This window comes from Physella acuta, unplaced genomic scaffold (assembly GCF_028476545.2).
Source record: "Physella acuta isolate Inbredline_101_S28 unplaced genomic scaffold, ASM2847654v3 ptg000160l, whole genome shotgun sequence".
NCBI lineage: Eukaryota > Metazoa > Mollusca > Gastropoda > Physidae > Physella > Physella acuta.
This window is the reverse complement of record NW_026731679.1, coordinates 206760-224362: the sequence shown is the minus strand read 5'-3', so window position 1 is coordinate 224362 and position 17603 is coordinate 206760. Positions and strand designations below refer to the sequence as shown.

At 32.0% G+C, this 17603-nt stretch overlaps 2 protein-coding genes across 6 annotated transcripts; one reads left to right on the top strand and one right to left on the bottom strand.

Annotated features, from left to right (window-relative positions):
• Positions 1-266: 266 nt before the first annotated feature.
• On the bottom strand, positions 267-9377 carry LOC131935806 (zinc finger protein 883-like). 4 transcript variants are annotated; one of them, XR_009385982.1, is made up of 3 exons: positions 8391-8625; positions 2327-5414; positions 267-2026 (listed from the first exon to the last, which is right to left on the bottom strand). XR_009385982.1 is itself a non-coding variant. In XM_059292468.1 (2 exons), the coding sequence occupies exon 2, from the start codon at positions 5388-5390 to the stop codon at positions 3537-3539; it is 1854 nt and encodes a 617-aa protein (XP_059148451.1). In that variant the 5' UTR covers positions 5391-5414; positions 9346-9377; the 3' UTR covers positions 267-3536. The 4 variants fall into 4 exon arrangements, 3 of the variants coding, with proteins under 3 accessions (XP_059148451.1, XP_059148449.1, XP_059148450.1); XM_059292468.1 differs by lacking the exon at positions 8391-8625 and adding an exon at positions 9346-9377 and having other exon boundaries at positions 267-5414; XM_059292466.1 differs by having other exon boundaries at positions 267-5414.
• On the top strand, positions 8677-13572 carry LOC131935812 (zinc finger protein 714-like). Of its 2 annotated transcripts, none has more exons than XM_059292478.1 (2): positions 8677-8702; positions 11500-13572. In XM_059292478.1, the coding sequence occupies exon 2, from the start codon at positions 11755-11757 to the stop codon at positions 12802-12804; it is 1050 nt and encodes a 349-aa protein (XP_059148461.1). In that variant the 5' UTR covers positions 8677-8702; positions 11500-11754; the 3' UTR covers positions 12805-13572. The 2 variants fall into 2 exon arrangements, with proteins under 2 accessions (XP_059148461.1, XP_059148460.1); XM_059292477.1 differs by lacking the exon at positions 8677-8702 and adding an exon at positions 8724-8821.
• The last annotated feature ends 4031 nt before the right edge of the window (positions 13573-17603 follow it).

Sequence of the window (17603 nt, the reverse complement as noted above, 5' to 3'; positions counted from 1 at the left end):
GTTAAATGGTCTTTTAAGAGGAAAGTTGACAAATCCCAACAAGCCCGCAGAGGGTGGGGAGGGGGGGATGACACAATGACGTAAACCTGCTAATGATAGAGAAAACACGCGACAACCAGCTGAATTTATCATCGACTATAGATAAAAATTGTTGTTAGTGTTATCTGAGCACAGATTGTGCACTTCTTGTGCAGTTGGGCTATAGAAGTTTATGGCAAAACCATTTTTTTGAGAAAACGACTCACTACTGCAGAACATCCATAAGTCAATCATTTTTATAAATTTTATTTTACTTGTAATTGATAAAAAATAGTAAAACAAGTGTTTAAAATGTCAAATGTTTCTTTTGTAACTGGAGTCCTAACAAGCAAAAGTTGTCTGACACTGACCATCTACCTGGCAGGTACAGGCTTTGGAGCATCACAAGAGAGGAAAATACACTCCAGCATTCAAAACACATTGGCCTCATTGAAATTTACAAATTTACATACAGAAAGTGTTGTTAGAAAAACAATAATAATAAAATTTGCCACACACTTTAGCCATTTTAATTCTTTAAATGTTCATATTACAATTTGTAATAATTCACTACATTAGAATTTACATTACAAGGCTATTTTTTTAATAGTAAGGAATATAAAATTAAATAACAACTAGTCAAAAATTACATTAGTTAAAACTAAGATACCAAAATGTAACAATTGCAGCTTAAGTCTTTCTTTTCTTCAAGTTCTTAATTTTTGCTGTTTTTGTAAAAATTTAAATGTTAATTTACGACATTGAAATGTGCGGTTAATCTTTAAATTGTATAGCCTAAATGAATATGTGAAGAAAATTATTTTATACTCTTTTCAATCACATAGCATGCAGAGAGGAGTCTGAGATTTGGCATAAAGTTCATATTGAGAAGGTGTGAAGAAAGATAAAATCTATATATAACAGGTTACAGTTGCATTTAAATAAAATTAAAAAAAAAAAAAAAAAACATTTAGCAAAAGTAAGGAAGTGAACATAAGCCTTAGCAATGGTTGAAGCAACATGAAACTTGGGGTTAGTTCCATAAGACATGTAAATAGTGGGGAGGGAGAGGAAGTTTTAACATATGGTCTGTTTGAGTTATACATTGCATCCAGTAGAGTTTGATCATATGATTTGTGATTCTATACCTCTAAATATAATGATTAAAAAGGCATTTAGCTAAGGATGAAAAAGTTTTTACAAAAAAAATTGCTGTCTGCTCAGAAGTTTTGATGTCACTGTAGGCCTACCTGTTGGCCAGATGCCATTGTGACTGCTGGCCTGTTGTCATTGTACTTGTCTAATGCAGGTTGTTTTACCTGTCAACATGATATTCATGTTGCTGTATGTCTGATTGAGCTGTTTGTGAGTAGTGTAAATGAGAATTGTTTAACAGTAGGGCCTACATATTGTAAACATCTAGTAAATGTAAATAAATGAATTGAACTTGAACAGCGTGTTTTATTTTAGTTAGCCTCTGTTATTGTTAATGTGTAATTGGTTTCATAAGGTTTGGCTAACTTCCTTATCTCAATGAATGCGCATTGTCAATTTTATATAATCTGAAACAGGCAAATTAACTGTGTGGCCTGAACAAAACCATGCTGGTACAAAAATAAAACCATGGGTCTCTAAAGTGATAGCTTACTTCTCCTATCATACATATATACAAATAACACAGAAAGAAGTAGGATACATAAAGAAAAAAATGTACACATGCAGCTGACAATAGGATGCTATTTCCTTTTACAGTCAGAATACAATTTCTTTTTAGAGTATGTATAATAATTGACGAGGTATACTCTTTGACAAAAGAACCTTTTTATAACATAAATATTTATTAACTAAGGCCCACTATTGGAAGTTATGTGCAGAGAAAAATTATAAGAAATTTAATAATAATAATAAAAAATGACTTTAAATTGGTTTTAAGTTATGATGAATTTCTTTGACTATATAAAGTAAATTTAAAAGAAAACATTTCCTTACCAACATCACATTCCTCTGTCTTACATGTAGAATGAATTTTTTAAGAGTATTTAAATTTGAGAAAATCATTTGTGTAAAACATCATTTAGACTACAACTTCTAGAAAACCTTTAATGACATATACCACTTTCATATAGCTTGCCTCATGAATGAACATTTTCATGTGCACTTAATTAAAAACGTTGAGAAAACCATTTACGGCCAAAAAAAGTTTTTTATGTGTATTTAAACTATTCTGAGTAAATCATTTAGGATTAACATCAAATTCATATGGCTTTTTTCCCAAATGAACAAAATTGTCTTAATAAACCACACTTACAAGCAAACTTTATAGGACAAACATCACATTCATATGTGGCCTTTCATCTGAATGAATCTTTTTTGTGTTCTTAAATTAGAATATTGAGAAAACATTATATTAAACATCACATTCATGTGGTTAATCTCCTAAATGAACCTTTTTATGTGTTCTTAAATGAGAACTATTTGAAAATCTTTTCAGACAAACATCACATTCATACGGCATATCTCCAGAATTAAATAACTATACTGAGTAAATCATTTAGGACAAACATCTAATTCATATGGCTTTTCCCCCCCAAAAGAACAAAATTTTCTCTTAATAAACCACATTTCCAAGCAAACCTTATAGGACAAACATAACATTCATCATGATTCAGATGGCCTTTCTGAATGAATCTTTTTATGTGTTCTTAAAATAAAATTTCTAGAAAATCTTTTATGACAAACATCACATTCATGTGGCCTTTCACCTGAATGAACCTTTTTATGTCTTCTTAAATAAGAACTATTTGAAAATCTTTTCAGACAAACATCACATCATATGGCTTATCTCCAGAATGAACAATTTTATGTCGTAAGAGATCCTGCATATCCACAAATTTTTTAAGACAAACATCACATTCATGTGACCTTTGTAATGAATGAACTTTTTAATGCTGTAATAGATTATTCTTATTTGCAAAGATTTTATGTCAAACATCAAAATTATACACCTTTTCTCCTGAATGAATCTTTTTATGTTTACCTAAGTTAGAACTTCGAGTAAACCTTTTATGACAAACATCACATTCATATGGCTTATCTCCAGAATGAACATTTTTATGCATTTTTAAAACAGAAATTCTAGAAAACCTTTTATGACAAACATCACATTCATATGACTTTTCTCCAGAATGAACATTTTTATGCATTTTTAAAACAGAAATTCTAGAAAACCTTTTATGACAAACATCACATTCATGTGCCTTTTCTCCTGAATGAACTTTTGCATGTTCTTTTAAATTACAATTTTGAGAAAATCTTCTATGACAAACATCACACTCATATGGCTTATTTCCAGGATGAACATTTTTGTGTCGTAATAGATGTGTATTCCGACCAAACTTTTTATGACAAACATCACATTCATGTGGCTTATCTCCAGAATGAACATTTTTATGTATTTTTAATTCAGAATTACTAGAAAACCTTTTATAACAAACATCACATTCATGTGGCCTTTCTCCTTAATGAACCTTTTTATGTTCTCTTAAATGAGAACCATGAGAAAACCTTTTATGACAAACATCACATTCATGTGGTTTATCTCCAGAATGAATCTTTTTATGTCTTCTTAAATTAGAACTTTGAGTAAACTTTTTATGACAAACATCACATTCATGTGTTTTATCTCCAGAATGAACATATTTGTGTATACTTAAACTAGAACTTTGAGAAAACCTTTTATGACAAACATCACATTCATGCGGCCTTTCTCCTGAATGAACGATTTTATGGTCTCTTAAAGTAGAACTTCTAGAAAACCTTTTATGACAAACATCACATTCATGGGGCTTATCTCCTGAATGAACTTTTGTATGTTCTTTTAACTTAGAACTATATAAAAATCTTTTAAGACAAATATTACATTCATATTCAGAATGAACAATTTTATGTCGCAATAGACCATTCTTATCTGCAAACCTTTTATGACAAACATCACATTCATATGGCTTATCTCCAAAATGGACATTTTTATGTATTTTTAAATCAGAATTTCTAGAAAATCTTTTATGACAAACATCACATTCATGTGGCCTTTCACCTGAATGAACCTTTTTATGTCTTCTTAAATGAGAACTATCTGAAAACCTTTTCTGACAAACATTACATTTATGTGGCCTTTCACTTGTATGAACCTTTTTATGTCTTCTTAAATGAGAACTATTTGAAAATCTTTTCAGACAAACATCACATTCATATGGCTTATCTCCAGAATGAACAATTTTATGTCGTAAGAGATCCTGCATATCCACAAATTTTTTATGGCAAACATCACAATCATATGCATGTTCTACTGTATGAATCTTTTTATGTTGATTTAAGTTAGAACTTCGAGTAAACCTTTTATGACAAACATCACATACATATGGCTTATCTCCAGAATGAACATTTTTGTGATATGACAAATTTATCTTCTGACTAAACTTTTTATGACAAATATCACATTCATATGGCTTTTCTCCAGAATGGACATTTTTATGTATTTTTAAATCAGAATTTCTAGAAAATCTTTTATGACAAACATCACATTCATGTGGCCTTTCACCTGAATGAACCTTTTTATGTCTTCTTAAATGAGAACTATCTGAAAACCTTTTCTGACAAACATCACATTCATGTGGCCTTTCTCCTGAATGAACCATTTTATGTTCTCTTAAATGAGAACTTTGAGAAAACCTTTTAAGACAGACCTCACAATTATATGGCTTATCTTTAGAATGAACATTGTTATGCATATTACTTTCAGAACTTTGAGAAAATGTTGGATTATAATAAACAATTTTATTTCCGTTGTCCCTAGACAATTGTAGATTTTCTTCAAGTCCATTTTCTTGTTTATCCTCAAAAAATAAAAATTCTGTTGTGAAATCTTGTTTTAAATTTTCAGTAGGTGATAGTTCTGGTTTTAAATTTTCAGATGTTGAAAATACTGCTGATGCAGCTGGTTTCTTATTATTATTTTCAATTGAACATATAATTTCAGGTTTTACATCTTGAGAAGTATTAAAATACATGTTAGGTTTTATATCCTGAACATTAAAAAATGATAATTCTGGTTTTATTTTTATGTCATTAGAAGAAGAAAATTCTGAATTAATATCAGGTTTATCATCTTGAGAAGGTTTAAATGACATGTTAGGTTTTATATCCTGGAAATTAATAAATGTCAATAATTCTGTTTTGATGCCAGCAGAAGATGAAGATATGGCTGATAGATCTGGTTTCAAATCTTCAGAAGTTGAAAACTCTGTCAATTCATTTGACTGTATATCTACAGTAGATGAAACTGCAGCTAACACATCTGTTTCCACCTCCATGCTGGACAGCTTCTTAGATATGAACTGATGATTTAAAAAATGTAAATGTTAAACTGGTGGTTAAATAACCAAAACAACATATTACTAATAACATGGCAAAATTTGTAACACATGCCAGACTTTTGTCTTGTCAGTCTGATTACTAATGATTACTCAGTCAGATTTATAAATTTACTTATCAAGACCTACACTATGAAATGTATACAATTTTCTCGGTCAAACTAATGGATAGATTGCACACACATGACCAAAACCACATGATGTTTACATCCGCCGCCATGTTGATGCCCTAGCCTAGCACTGGACTTCTCTATGTATTTTGTATTGCTAGTCCCTAAGTTTTTTTAAAAACAAGCCACCCACAGAACAGTAACAATATTAAAAATTTGAAGGAACTTAAATTATTCAGGAACCTATTTTTTAATTTTTGTCCAGCTGATAGACAATATGAATATAATAAATAACTGTAAACACCTATTGGAATCTATCCAATCAAAAGTGAAAGCCACAACTATCATTGTTTTTGAAACATGGCCACTGCTTGTATTTACTCATTGTTGTCTCGAACGGGGTAGTTTAAAGTTTATTCCAGGATATTTTAGGCTGGTTTGGTCATAGATTGTGATTTGTTATTCAATTATCTGTTATATTATGTAAAATATGTAATAAATATGGCCAAATAAAAGAAATATTCATTAGTTACCTCCATCGCACATTAATAGCTAGTAGCTACTTTGGAAATTATGATGCTAAACTAAGGTTTTACCGAGAAGAGTTATGATGACTATTATTGATTAATATTATTATTATGAGATCTCATCCAACTTTCTCAGCCATTGGCAAAATTTACCCCACTAAGTCTAAGTCAGTACTACTACTACTACATTAACTACACTACTTATACTACACTGAGTCACACTCCATTGATAATCCGGTTTTTAAATACTTAAATGTAAGCTCGAAAAAACGTTTTTTTAGCGCAATTTCCATTCTGGAGAATTGCGTTTATTAACTCGTCATTTCTGGGAATGTATGGATGTGTGTCCGCAGCTTTAAGTCGTATCTCCTCCTGAACGAAGCAATATCGAGGACTAGTTCCAAAAGCAATTATGTTAAGCAAGTTACGAGGATGAACATAGGCCAAAAAAATTCAGGGTTTATTTGATGGATTTCCCGGAAAAGCCAAAAAACCTCGATAAAATGCAGTTTTTGGCCCATATCTCGGCAACCAGACCACTTAGCGACTTGAAACATGTACCAATCGATTCCTGCCATAATTTTGAACAATATTGCCGAAGAAAGTTTTCAAATATATCCTTTCGTTCGGTCACAATTTTTTTTTTTAATTAATTAAAATTTGGACCGAATTAGTAGGCATGTTTATCCAACCACACCACACGCGTCATCACGTTCAATAGCTGCGCCATCACGTTCAATGGCTGCGCCATCACGTTCGTTAGCTAGGCCCGCAATGGTTTTTAGTCATGTAACTCTATTGTAAATAAAACATGTAAAATACTGAAAAAAAATTAATAAAAAACGTTTTAATAACTAACCAATGGTTTTACTAACCCTGCTCTTGATTTACGCTACGACAGAGCTATTTTTAGATAACATAAGGAAATTGCGCTAAAATTGTCACTAGACTTTTTAATTACCTTGTTTTACTCTGGGGAAGTGTTTTATTATTACTCAATCAATCAGTCCGTCAAAGCCCATCCCACCTTTTCCGGAATCGGCGTTTAGATTATAAAATGGCATCCTTGGAGGTTTAATATTAGCAAGACTCACTAACTTGAAAGCGTCCTTGGTTGCTAACCAGAACATGGCTACCACACCTTGGCCTAAGATTGGGCAATTTTTTCTGCTTTGTTCGAGAGACCACCTTAACATTAACTTTAAAAATAATTAAAAAAAAAAGGCCATTTTTCGCGTATTTTAAGCAATCTGAAGATGACAAAACTATTATTGGCAGATTTTTTTTTTTTTTTGCTTCCCACATTGAAGGTCAAACGTAAACATGGGTACAGTTTGAGTAGCTTAATAACTTTAAATAATGGTCTCTAAGGTGTCAAAACTGCATGCCTAGGTCAAGTATTATTAGACTGATCGTTTAGTGAAAAAAAATTGTAATTATTATGTTCTCCTTTTAAGAAATCGGCATCGCAAAAAGGTCAATGAAAGCACGTAATTTTTTATTGTGTCGTCATCGCTATTGTTACGGAAGCTGTACATCCTCTCGCTGCTTATATAATTGTGTTTTCTTTTCACTTGACACTCTTTTTCAGCTTATTTTGCTAGTAAATGAGCATGGTTGCATCTATTGGAAATGTCGCTAGTCTTCATTTATTACTGAAAAGTTTTAATTCAATTGTTTAAAAACAGGTACATAAATAAAACAAAGAAACATTTTTGTATTTTTCAAAACATAAATCCTCCTCAAAATGTGAAATAATTATTAAAATTTAAGGAGTCACCCATTTTTCACATTACAAGTCTCGGGCGATTTTACGTACCCAAAACGATAGATTACCCAATCTAATAATACTTGACCTAGGCATGCAGTTTTGACACCAAAGAGACCATTATTTAAAGTTTTAAGCTACTCAAACTGTACCCATGTTTACGCTTGACCTTCAATGTCGGAAGCAAAAAAAAAAAAATCTGCCAAAAATAGCTTTGTCATCTTCAGATTGCTTAAAATACGCGAAAAAAACGCCATTTTTCGCGTGATAATTATTTTTAAAGTTAATGTTAAGGTGGTCTCTCGAACAAAGCAGAAAAAATTGCCCAATCGTAGGCCAAGGTGTGGTAGCCATGTTCTGGTTAGCAACCATGGACGCTTTCAAGTTAGTGAGACTCGCTACTATTAATATGGTCGTCTGTACGGGCAATGGTTTGATCGACTGTTGACTTATTATACAATTCTATTTTTATATCATAGTGAAGATGTTAGTCTTTAGTATTATGTACAAATAAAAAAGTCAATAATACACGCACCTGCTTTAGTTTATTTTGACTTCAAGCACAAGAGTGACTTTCCCTCGTCCGCCTCGTGAAAGACAAAGAAAGAAATCAGGTAAAGCTAGCATTATTAAAATGTTAATTATTAGCCCCGTAATTACATGGGCAGTTTCGATACAAATCTATCCGATTACGATACGATCCTTATTTATAAGTATCATGTACTTCAAGAGAAAGAAATGATTCGATATTTTATGTCCGCCCAAAACACGGTGGCTACGAAACCGCGAGAACGAGAATTCATGAATCGAAAAGCCTAGTATAAAGTAGATCTAATAAAGTACAAATGTTTTTTTAAAAAAGTTTGATCTTTCTGCATAATCGGAAATGATCAGAAATGAGTCTCAATCTCTACTTAACTACTTAACTAACTACTAGATCTAGATTCTAACTACTTCACTTTATTAGTATTAGTAGGCTACTAGATCTAGTACTAGATCTAGGTAATCCCTTAGTTTAGCGTCGGTTATTATTCCGGAATCGTATAGCAGTAAAAAACAGTAAAACAATGCCAAAGTCTGTCACACACTTCCGGAATTCACCGGAAGTACCGTAAACCATACTTTATTTGGCGTCTTCTTTTATTTTTACACAGAATGTTTAAAATTTGGATATATTTATTTTTGTAATCATTTTTACTATTTTCGTAATCTAGATTTTTTACTTGGCCTAGCAGCTAGATATCGAGCTAGATCTAATTAATTAATGGTCGCAAATCCGCTGCAAGCCAAAAACATTAAATTATTACATTTGATACATTATTTATATTTATATTAATATGTTTTTATTTTTAGATCTACTAATTTAAATCTACTATTATATTTATTCTTGTTTCCTTTTGTCGATTAAACTTAAAAAATTAAAACATTAATTTACTACAATCGACTTTTAATTTATTTATATTTCAATGGTCAAATAAACCATGGTTTACCGTAACTCTAGTTACCGAAACTCAACAAACATTACCCGATAATTTCCGACGCTAAACTAAGGGATTACCTAGATCTAGATAGCTAATAGGCCTGCTATTTAATATTTAAAAAAAAAATTATTATATTTATTTACAAACTTACTAGACTACTTCTAGATCTAGATCTAGGCCTACTAATTTAAAAAATAATACTACATGACACATGAAGTATTTTGTTAGAATATTAGGTAAAACCTTAGTTTAGCGTCGGTTATTATTCCGGGATGGTATAGCAGTAAAAAAATAGTAAAACAATGGCAAAGTCTGTCACACAGTTCCGGAAGTACTGTAAACCATACTTTATTTGGTGTCATCTTTTATTTTTAATACAGATCGTTTAAAATTTGGATAGATTTATTTTAATTGCGTGTTAAATATTATTATTCATTTTGTATAACTAGTTATTTTTAAGTGTTTCAGCTAAATATTTCTGCTACTAAATATTGTTTAACAGGATTTGTACGCAGTCTGGAAAAAGTCTTGAATTTAGAAAAGTGAATTTCATCAGACTTTAAAAAGTCTGGACGGGTCTACACTGTCTGTGAAATGATGTTTTTCGCTGGATATCACAGAAGAAACCCGATTTCTCAGTTACTACGTCATTGGGGGAGGGGGGGGGGGAGGGGGAAGTGTAAGACCTGTCTTTTTGTTGTTGTTGTTGCGTGACTGACCGTGAAAATGTTTAGGGCTAGACTAACCCGCCCCTCCTAGTAACTAAGGTCACTGATAATAATCACTGATATCTAAACGTGTATGAACTCACTGTGACCCCAAGTACGTAGATGGTGCTGTTTAGCTAGATGAGGGAGGTGGGGGGAATAAAAGTTACGGTACAGTTCATGATATGTCGTATTAGACTGGGCTACTGTGACCTCACAGTGACCCCTCCACCGTCTCTTGTTGTGTGTGTTTGGGAGGGGGGATACCGGTGGTTTTTAATAGCAGACAAAAGTTTCTCAGCTATAACCACAACATGGTTACAAAGGTCTTGTTTCATTTTCAAAATAGGGTACGAACCGTTTCTAGTCACTTTTACTATTTTTGTAATCATTTAATCATTTTTACTATTTTCATAATCTAGATTTTTATTTACTTGGCCTAGCAGCTAGCTAGATCTAGATTTAATTAATTAATGGCAACAAATCCGCTGCAAGCCAAAAACGTTAAATTATTACATTTGACTTCATTATTTATATTTATTATATTAATATATATTTCTTTTCTTTTTTAGATCTACCAATTTAAATCTACTATTATTCTTGTTTCCTTTTGTCGATTAAACTTTAAAAAAATTAAAACATTAAAAAATTAATTTGCTACAATCGACTTTCACTTTATTTATATTTAAATATATTTCAATGTTCAAATAAACCATGGTTTACCGTAACTCTAGTTACCGAAACTCAACTAGGCTAACATTACCCGATAATTTCAGACGTTAAACTAAGGTTTTACCAAATATTACTTGTTATTAGTTTGTAATTGTAATATACTTTTGGGTAGGCTATAGGCCACTATAGGGTGATTAATACTGCTAAGAGTCTATACATTTATAGTATATCTATAGGTAATCTATCATCATTTAAGTACGTAAAATCGGCTGGCTAGTAATGTGAATGGAAGGTGACTCATTAATTTTAGTAATTATTGGGAGGATTTATGTTAGTTCACACCCAGTGACTGATTAAAACGCCCAGTGCTCTTGATATTTTTACGTTGAGTGCAATCTAAAAATAGGTAGCCTATCAGGAGTATAGTATTGATAGTATTGGTAACTATTAATTTTAATAATTTATAGGCCTAAATCAAAATTATAAAAATTCTAGCCTAAAAAAAGTTTCATCACAAATGTGTCAAATACATAATTGAATCATAGAGTAATAGTAAGTAATATAACTAAAGAAGAGTGTAAATTGTCAAAATAGAATTTTCAAATGTAGCTGTTATAAAATATTGTTTGTATTTCCCTGCAAGGACTACAAAAATATTTCTCCTTCAGACTTTTATTAGAAGAAACATTAGTTGTCAGTAACATTTTCTGTCATTACTAATATTACAAGAACTTCACATTTTTAATTTAAAATAATTAAAGAGTATCAAATATTTCTCTTTCAGCTCTAACTGTTTGATCAAGTGAATACATCCTATTAATTTAATAACTCTAGTGTTATAGAACAAAAGAAAATGAGAGAGCAAGTAGGTCACTGTGACATCTGTTCATGAACATTTTCATCTTTTGAAAGATTACAAACACATTGGATTAAAAAGCACACGTAAGTGCAAGCCATAGGCTGTTGTTTTTGTGATTTTATAGTTGCAGAGGAGCCGTTGTTCGCTACACATAAAAAAGAATTTCATCCAAAGGATAGGATGGCGTGTGAGTTTTGTGCTTATACCACCAGGAAATGGAGTAAGCTGAAAAAACATCACATTAAAGTTCATGTGGCTTTCTATAAAGAAAACATTGCTGCTGAATTACTAAAGAAAAACTTCAAAAAGAAAACAGTGTTATCTTCTTGTAAATTCTCAACAGATTACAGATTAACTTCTTCAAATTGTGGAAATGTTGAATTCAGATGCTCAATACTGAAGGAGAAAAAAAATTTATTATCAACTAATGAAAAGACAGCTGAGTTGTACCCCACTATATTCAAACCGTGTGAAAAATTGCAGATAAATCATAAAAATCAAACAACTGGACCTCAAAAGTTACAGTTATATGAATGTGCCCTGGAGAATTGTAAAACTTGTCAACTATACCATAATGGTAAACAGAGAGGCAGCGAGCCTCCAGCTGAGAATTTTGTGTGTGACATTTGCCAAAAAAGTTTTAAAACCTTATCTCATTTGTCTTCTCATAAACTTGTGCACACTCCATTGAAATGTTATATATGTTGCCAGTGTGATAAAAGTTTTAACATTGGAGATGAATATGATCTACACTTAACAAGACATTTTAGGTTTAAACCATTTAAATGTGAATTTTGTGAAAAATGTTATGCAAATAAACGTTATCTTAAAGATCACATGAGATTGCATACTGGAGAATCAATTCACAAATGTGAGAAATGCAATTACATAACACCTCATCTGTCTCGGCTAAAACAACATCAAAAGATTCATCTAAACCTTCAACTAGTTGATGGTGTTGAAAATGTACAAACTTGTGATATTTGCCAGAAAAGCTTTGTTTCTTTAGCTCATCTGTTGCCCCATCAACCAATGCATACACCTTTGAAGCTTTACATATGTAGTCATTGTGGTAGAGGCTTTAACTTACCAGAAGAATATGATCTGCACCTTCTAAAGAGACATTTCATGTACAGACCTTTCAGATGTTCATTGTGTGAGAAATCTTTTACCATCAAAAAAAAATTTAAGAGTTCACATGAGCATACACACTATGGATTTAATGTATAAGTGTTCAAATTGTGAATGCACATCAAATGATAAAAGTCCTTTCTCAGAACATAGGAGAGTTCACATGAACAGTAAGCCTTTCACATGCAATGCTTGTGACTATTCAACAGCTTCTAAAAGTTCTCTAAGAGGTCATTTAAGGACTCACTCTGGTGAGAAGCCATTTTGTTGCAACCTATGTGACAAACGATTCAGTCAACGTGTACATTTAATCTCACACAAACGGCATATTCATCTAGTTTAACCATACTACTGAAGACACACTACGAACAGTGTTATGACGTGTAGTTAATCAATGTATGTTGGTGTTGGTGTGAAAGATATAATGATGACATAATGATGAAAGATAGGGACGTTTTGTGTAGAAACTGGTTGCTGTGTATTGTGTGTGTGAGTTAATACTTAGTCTTGGTGAGAGGGTGTATATGACCAGTGTGACTCAGTCAGTAGCGTGAATTGTGAGACATCCATGTGGATGACGATTATAAGCAGAATGTGTTTAATAAATATCAGAAGAAAAACCTTTTTTCATCTTGTCAATAAATTGTCACCCGTGTCGTCTAGACGTGTAATGGTATAATGACTGCCTATGTTGTCTGATATTCTCACATGGTAATGAACCAAGTAGTTCAACCCTCTCACAATCGAAAAATATATTATAAAACTGATGTGACTGAAGAAATGTAAATTTATGCTGCAATTTTTTTTATTGACATTGGTGTAAAAACACTGGTGTTTTTTTTTTTTGCATGCCTCCAATTCTGTTTATACCCAATCACAGTTACATGATGGGGGGGGGGGGGGGGTTGTAAAATGTTTAATCTGCTCAAGTTACAGCTATTTCCAACAGTGGGCTTGTGTCTCTTTCAATGCCATCATACTGTAAAGTTTTTTTTTTTACTTTTTAAAAGTTTTTTTATATCTGCTTGTCACATATCAAGAAATGTATTGTGTTATTTATTGGAAGTCTGTGTTACCTTCTTTCTATTTGAAGCTTATCTGAAGTTTTGGTAACTGTATTTTCTTATATAACTAGTAATTTGATTTATGTTGACACATTTACTAGTAATAGTTAAGTCGTTTAGGCTTTTATGTTCTTGTCTTTAACATATGATAAAGCTTTTCTATTGCTTATGATACACATTGAAATTTATTGGACACATAAGAAAATAAACTTGTTAATTAACAGTTCTTCTGAAATATCTGCAGCTATGTAACACCTCGTCAATCTCTGTTGAGGCTACATCATAGGATTAATTTAAACCCATAACAAGACAAATGGTGTTGAAAAATTACACACTTGATTCTTGATGTCATCTTATCAACTTTAAATGTAATTATCAAACCAATACAGCATTTTGATAGTAGTGACAGTTTAATTTTGGATGATGACTGTTACACTTGCTTTTCTTTTAAACTTTTAATATTATTTAAGTTATTTATTTAAGTTCCAGTAAATTATCAAACTTTATTTAAATTACCACAAGTTCTATCAATTTTAAAAAGCATTAGTATTTTGCACAATTAAGGTCTTAATTTTTTGTACTGGGCTTTGTGCATCAGTAGAAGTGATGTCACAATTAGCAGTCTTTTAACACTATCTTAACCAAATTCTCCTCTTTATTTCTAAAGAGCTAAATTACACAAATATTTTTCTTTTTTAAATTTTTTTTTTTTAAATTTACATTAATTTGGTTTTAAATTGTAAATTAAATAGTTAAATTCTGTCTAATCTGAAATATATGCCTATTTCTGTTTTTTTTTTTTTTTTTACCTGTTGGATTCTTTAAATTTGTTAATTATGTTTATAAATTTTGACATAAATTTTTTCTCAGATGTAAACATTATTGTTGAGATTCATTTCTAATTGCGTTTATGTTGAGGTTGTATTTTTCATATTGTATGTGGCCAGCTATTAACTCTTTTGTTAAATAAACTAATAGTATTTACAAAATTAAGTCTCAAACTTGAATGCAGGTTAAATTAATGTATGTGCCAGTATGTGGCATGTGGTTAAATAAACTAACAGTATTTACTAAAATAAGTCTCGAGTTTGAATGCAGGTTAAATTAATGTATGTGGCATGTGGTTAAATAAACTAACAGTATTTACTAAAATAAGTCTCGAGTTTGAATGCGGGTTAAAGTCAGTAGAACGTTCCAGAGTTCGCCAAGCTCTAATGTGTACCTGACTCACATTATGGAAAGCAAAGACGGCTGGGCACCCTTTAGGAGCTGAAGTCTCTGAAAAATGAACTCTACTTCATGTTCTTGGACACAAAAAGAAGATGGTGATGATTTACATAAAGACTAAGAACAAATGCCCCACGTTTTTCATCGCTTATAGTAGAGTGATCGCTTGCATTATTGTGATGTATAGCATTTATTTTCTACTTTTTAGTTAAATCAGAAAACGTGGGTTTTTTTAAACTTTTTTAATGATTATTATTAAACCATGTGACCGCTATTTGATGATCACTAGTGGGGAACTCAGGGTACATGGCCACTTAAAATGTCTAACCTGATTTGTGGTTTTTTTTGATGTTGCGGTGGGTGGTGAGGTCGTTGGAACAGTTAAAGGGATTGTGGGGTTATCATGTCTGAGGGTAAAGTGGATAGAGGGGGAGAGAGGAGGGGGTAGATTTTTTTTATTTTTATTAATTCAATTGTTTTAAACATTTAAATCAGTAATAGTAATATATTTGATAGATTTTACATAGCATCAAAGACATGAACAATGAACATCAATTGCATATATAATAATCAAAGGGAAAAAATAAAATGGCATAAGAACTAGATTAAAATAAGGTGTGCAAACTAGGTTTCTCTTCACTGCTTAGTTTAGTGTGCTGCGGAGTCAAAAGTTCACATCGTAGCCACCCATGGACAGAAATAGAAACGACCTTGGGAGAAGTGTCTCTGTAATCATGTACTGATCTATCATTCCAAAACTTTCCATGACATAAAATTGACCCTTGGCAATGAGGGCACGGCACGCTACCTTGAAATGTCCGCCAGTCCGGTTGAATGGGGGGGGGGGGGGGGGAAGTGTGTGTGTGTTGGGGGGGGGGTTGAGGTGGGTATCTCTTTCTACCATTTAGGTTGTGCATTTTAAAACCCGGGAAACAGAAGACTGTTCTACTGTTAATTTACTTGGGGGCTGATCGAGTGATGTTTGGCTTGAGACTGTCTAAATTAAAATTAATACTTTGTTTATTTCTTTCCTGTATATTTCTTTTATGTCTCAGTTAAGTGAGAGTTCCCAGTCTATGTCTTAGCTTTGCTTGAAATATTTCTTTTAACTCGATGTCCGTGTATTTTGTGAAAAAATATCTGACTTTGTTCCTAATTTGCCAAATAGTCGATCTATAAATAGCCGTTGCTACTAGTCTGTTCTCGTCTTCTGTTCTTTGTCTAGTCGTGTTAATTAAATTAAGTGTGATTGCTTTATTTGTTGTGGCTGTTTGATTGGTGGTGTTTAATATTTTCGCAAGTGTTTGCTTTGTTTTCTGTACTAATATACAATCTAAATAAATGTGTTTCTCAGTTTCTTGTATATTTTGTTTACACGTTTGACATGTTATTTTAACATTTTGATTTGACTTTGTATTTCGTGAAACTGGAGTTGTGTTAAAAATCAGTCTGTATGCTACTTCCCTTTCTTTTGGTGTAATGCGTTTATTATGTAGGTTTCTAAATGTATCTTTAATGTCTATTATATTGTGTTCCCTGGCCCAACTAATTCTCGTGTATAAGGGTGTCGCTTGTTGTTTGATTAGGATGTCGTATATTTTTTTTGTGTCTTCCCCAATAATGCTTTTGTTTCCTTGGAATGTTGCTAGCGTTTCTTTATAAAAGCTGCCTATGTCATTTCCCCCATAGTGTGGTGTTATGATGTTTAATTTTAAAATGCTCTTTATGTTTAACCCAATGTAGTATTGTGCTAATGGATGATAATGTGGTTCTATCCTTATTCTATCCAGGTGTTTTAATCGGAAGGTGTTTATTTTAGTTTGAATGTCGTGTAGCCCTATAGGCCTACCTCCATTTAATTTATTTTGTATTAAGGTTTTGTGGCTAATGTTTCTAATCGTATTTTTGAAAATGAACTCTCTAATGTGCTTGTTTGTTTTTTTAATAAATGAGTTGGGTATTGTAGAGTTCGTCGCAACGAAAATTATTTTTGGAATGATATATCTGTTTACTAATACAGCTCTGGCAAAAATGGTTGTATTGCAGTATTGGTATTTTTCCAGATTGTGATTTATTTTATTTTTCAGTGTGGTCCAAGTTTCTTGGTCGTTTATTGTGGGATCGCTAGTATAGGTTATTCCATAAATTTTGAGTTTGTCAGTTATTGTTATGTCTATGTGATAGTTATCTTTACCTTTCCATTTACCTATACCCATTACTTTTGATTTTTCTGCGTTTATTTTTCCCCCGCTCCCTTTCCCAAAGTTGTTGAATTTTTCTATTACAGTCTGTATTGCTTTTTCTGTTTGTACTAAGAAAGTAGTGTCGTCTGCGTATGCAAGTATTTTCTTGCCTACCGTGTTTGGAATGTACAGTCCTTTAATCGAGTTGTCCTGTCTAATGTTTTCTAGCAGAACTTATTTAAAGTTCTAAATCTTGTCTCTTTCCCCTCATCTTTCACACTGCAATCTTTTGAAAACTCAATGCGACCACTACAAAACCCTTTCAACTAGTCAACTTAAGTTGTTTCCCTACATAGAAAATGCTTCACTGTCCCATTGACCCTCTCTAAAAAATTTCCTTTCCTCTCCCCACCCAGACTTCTGA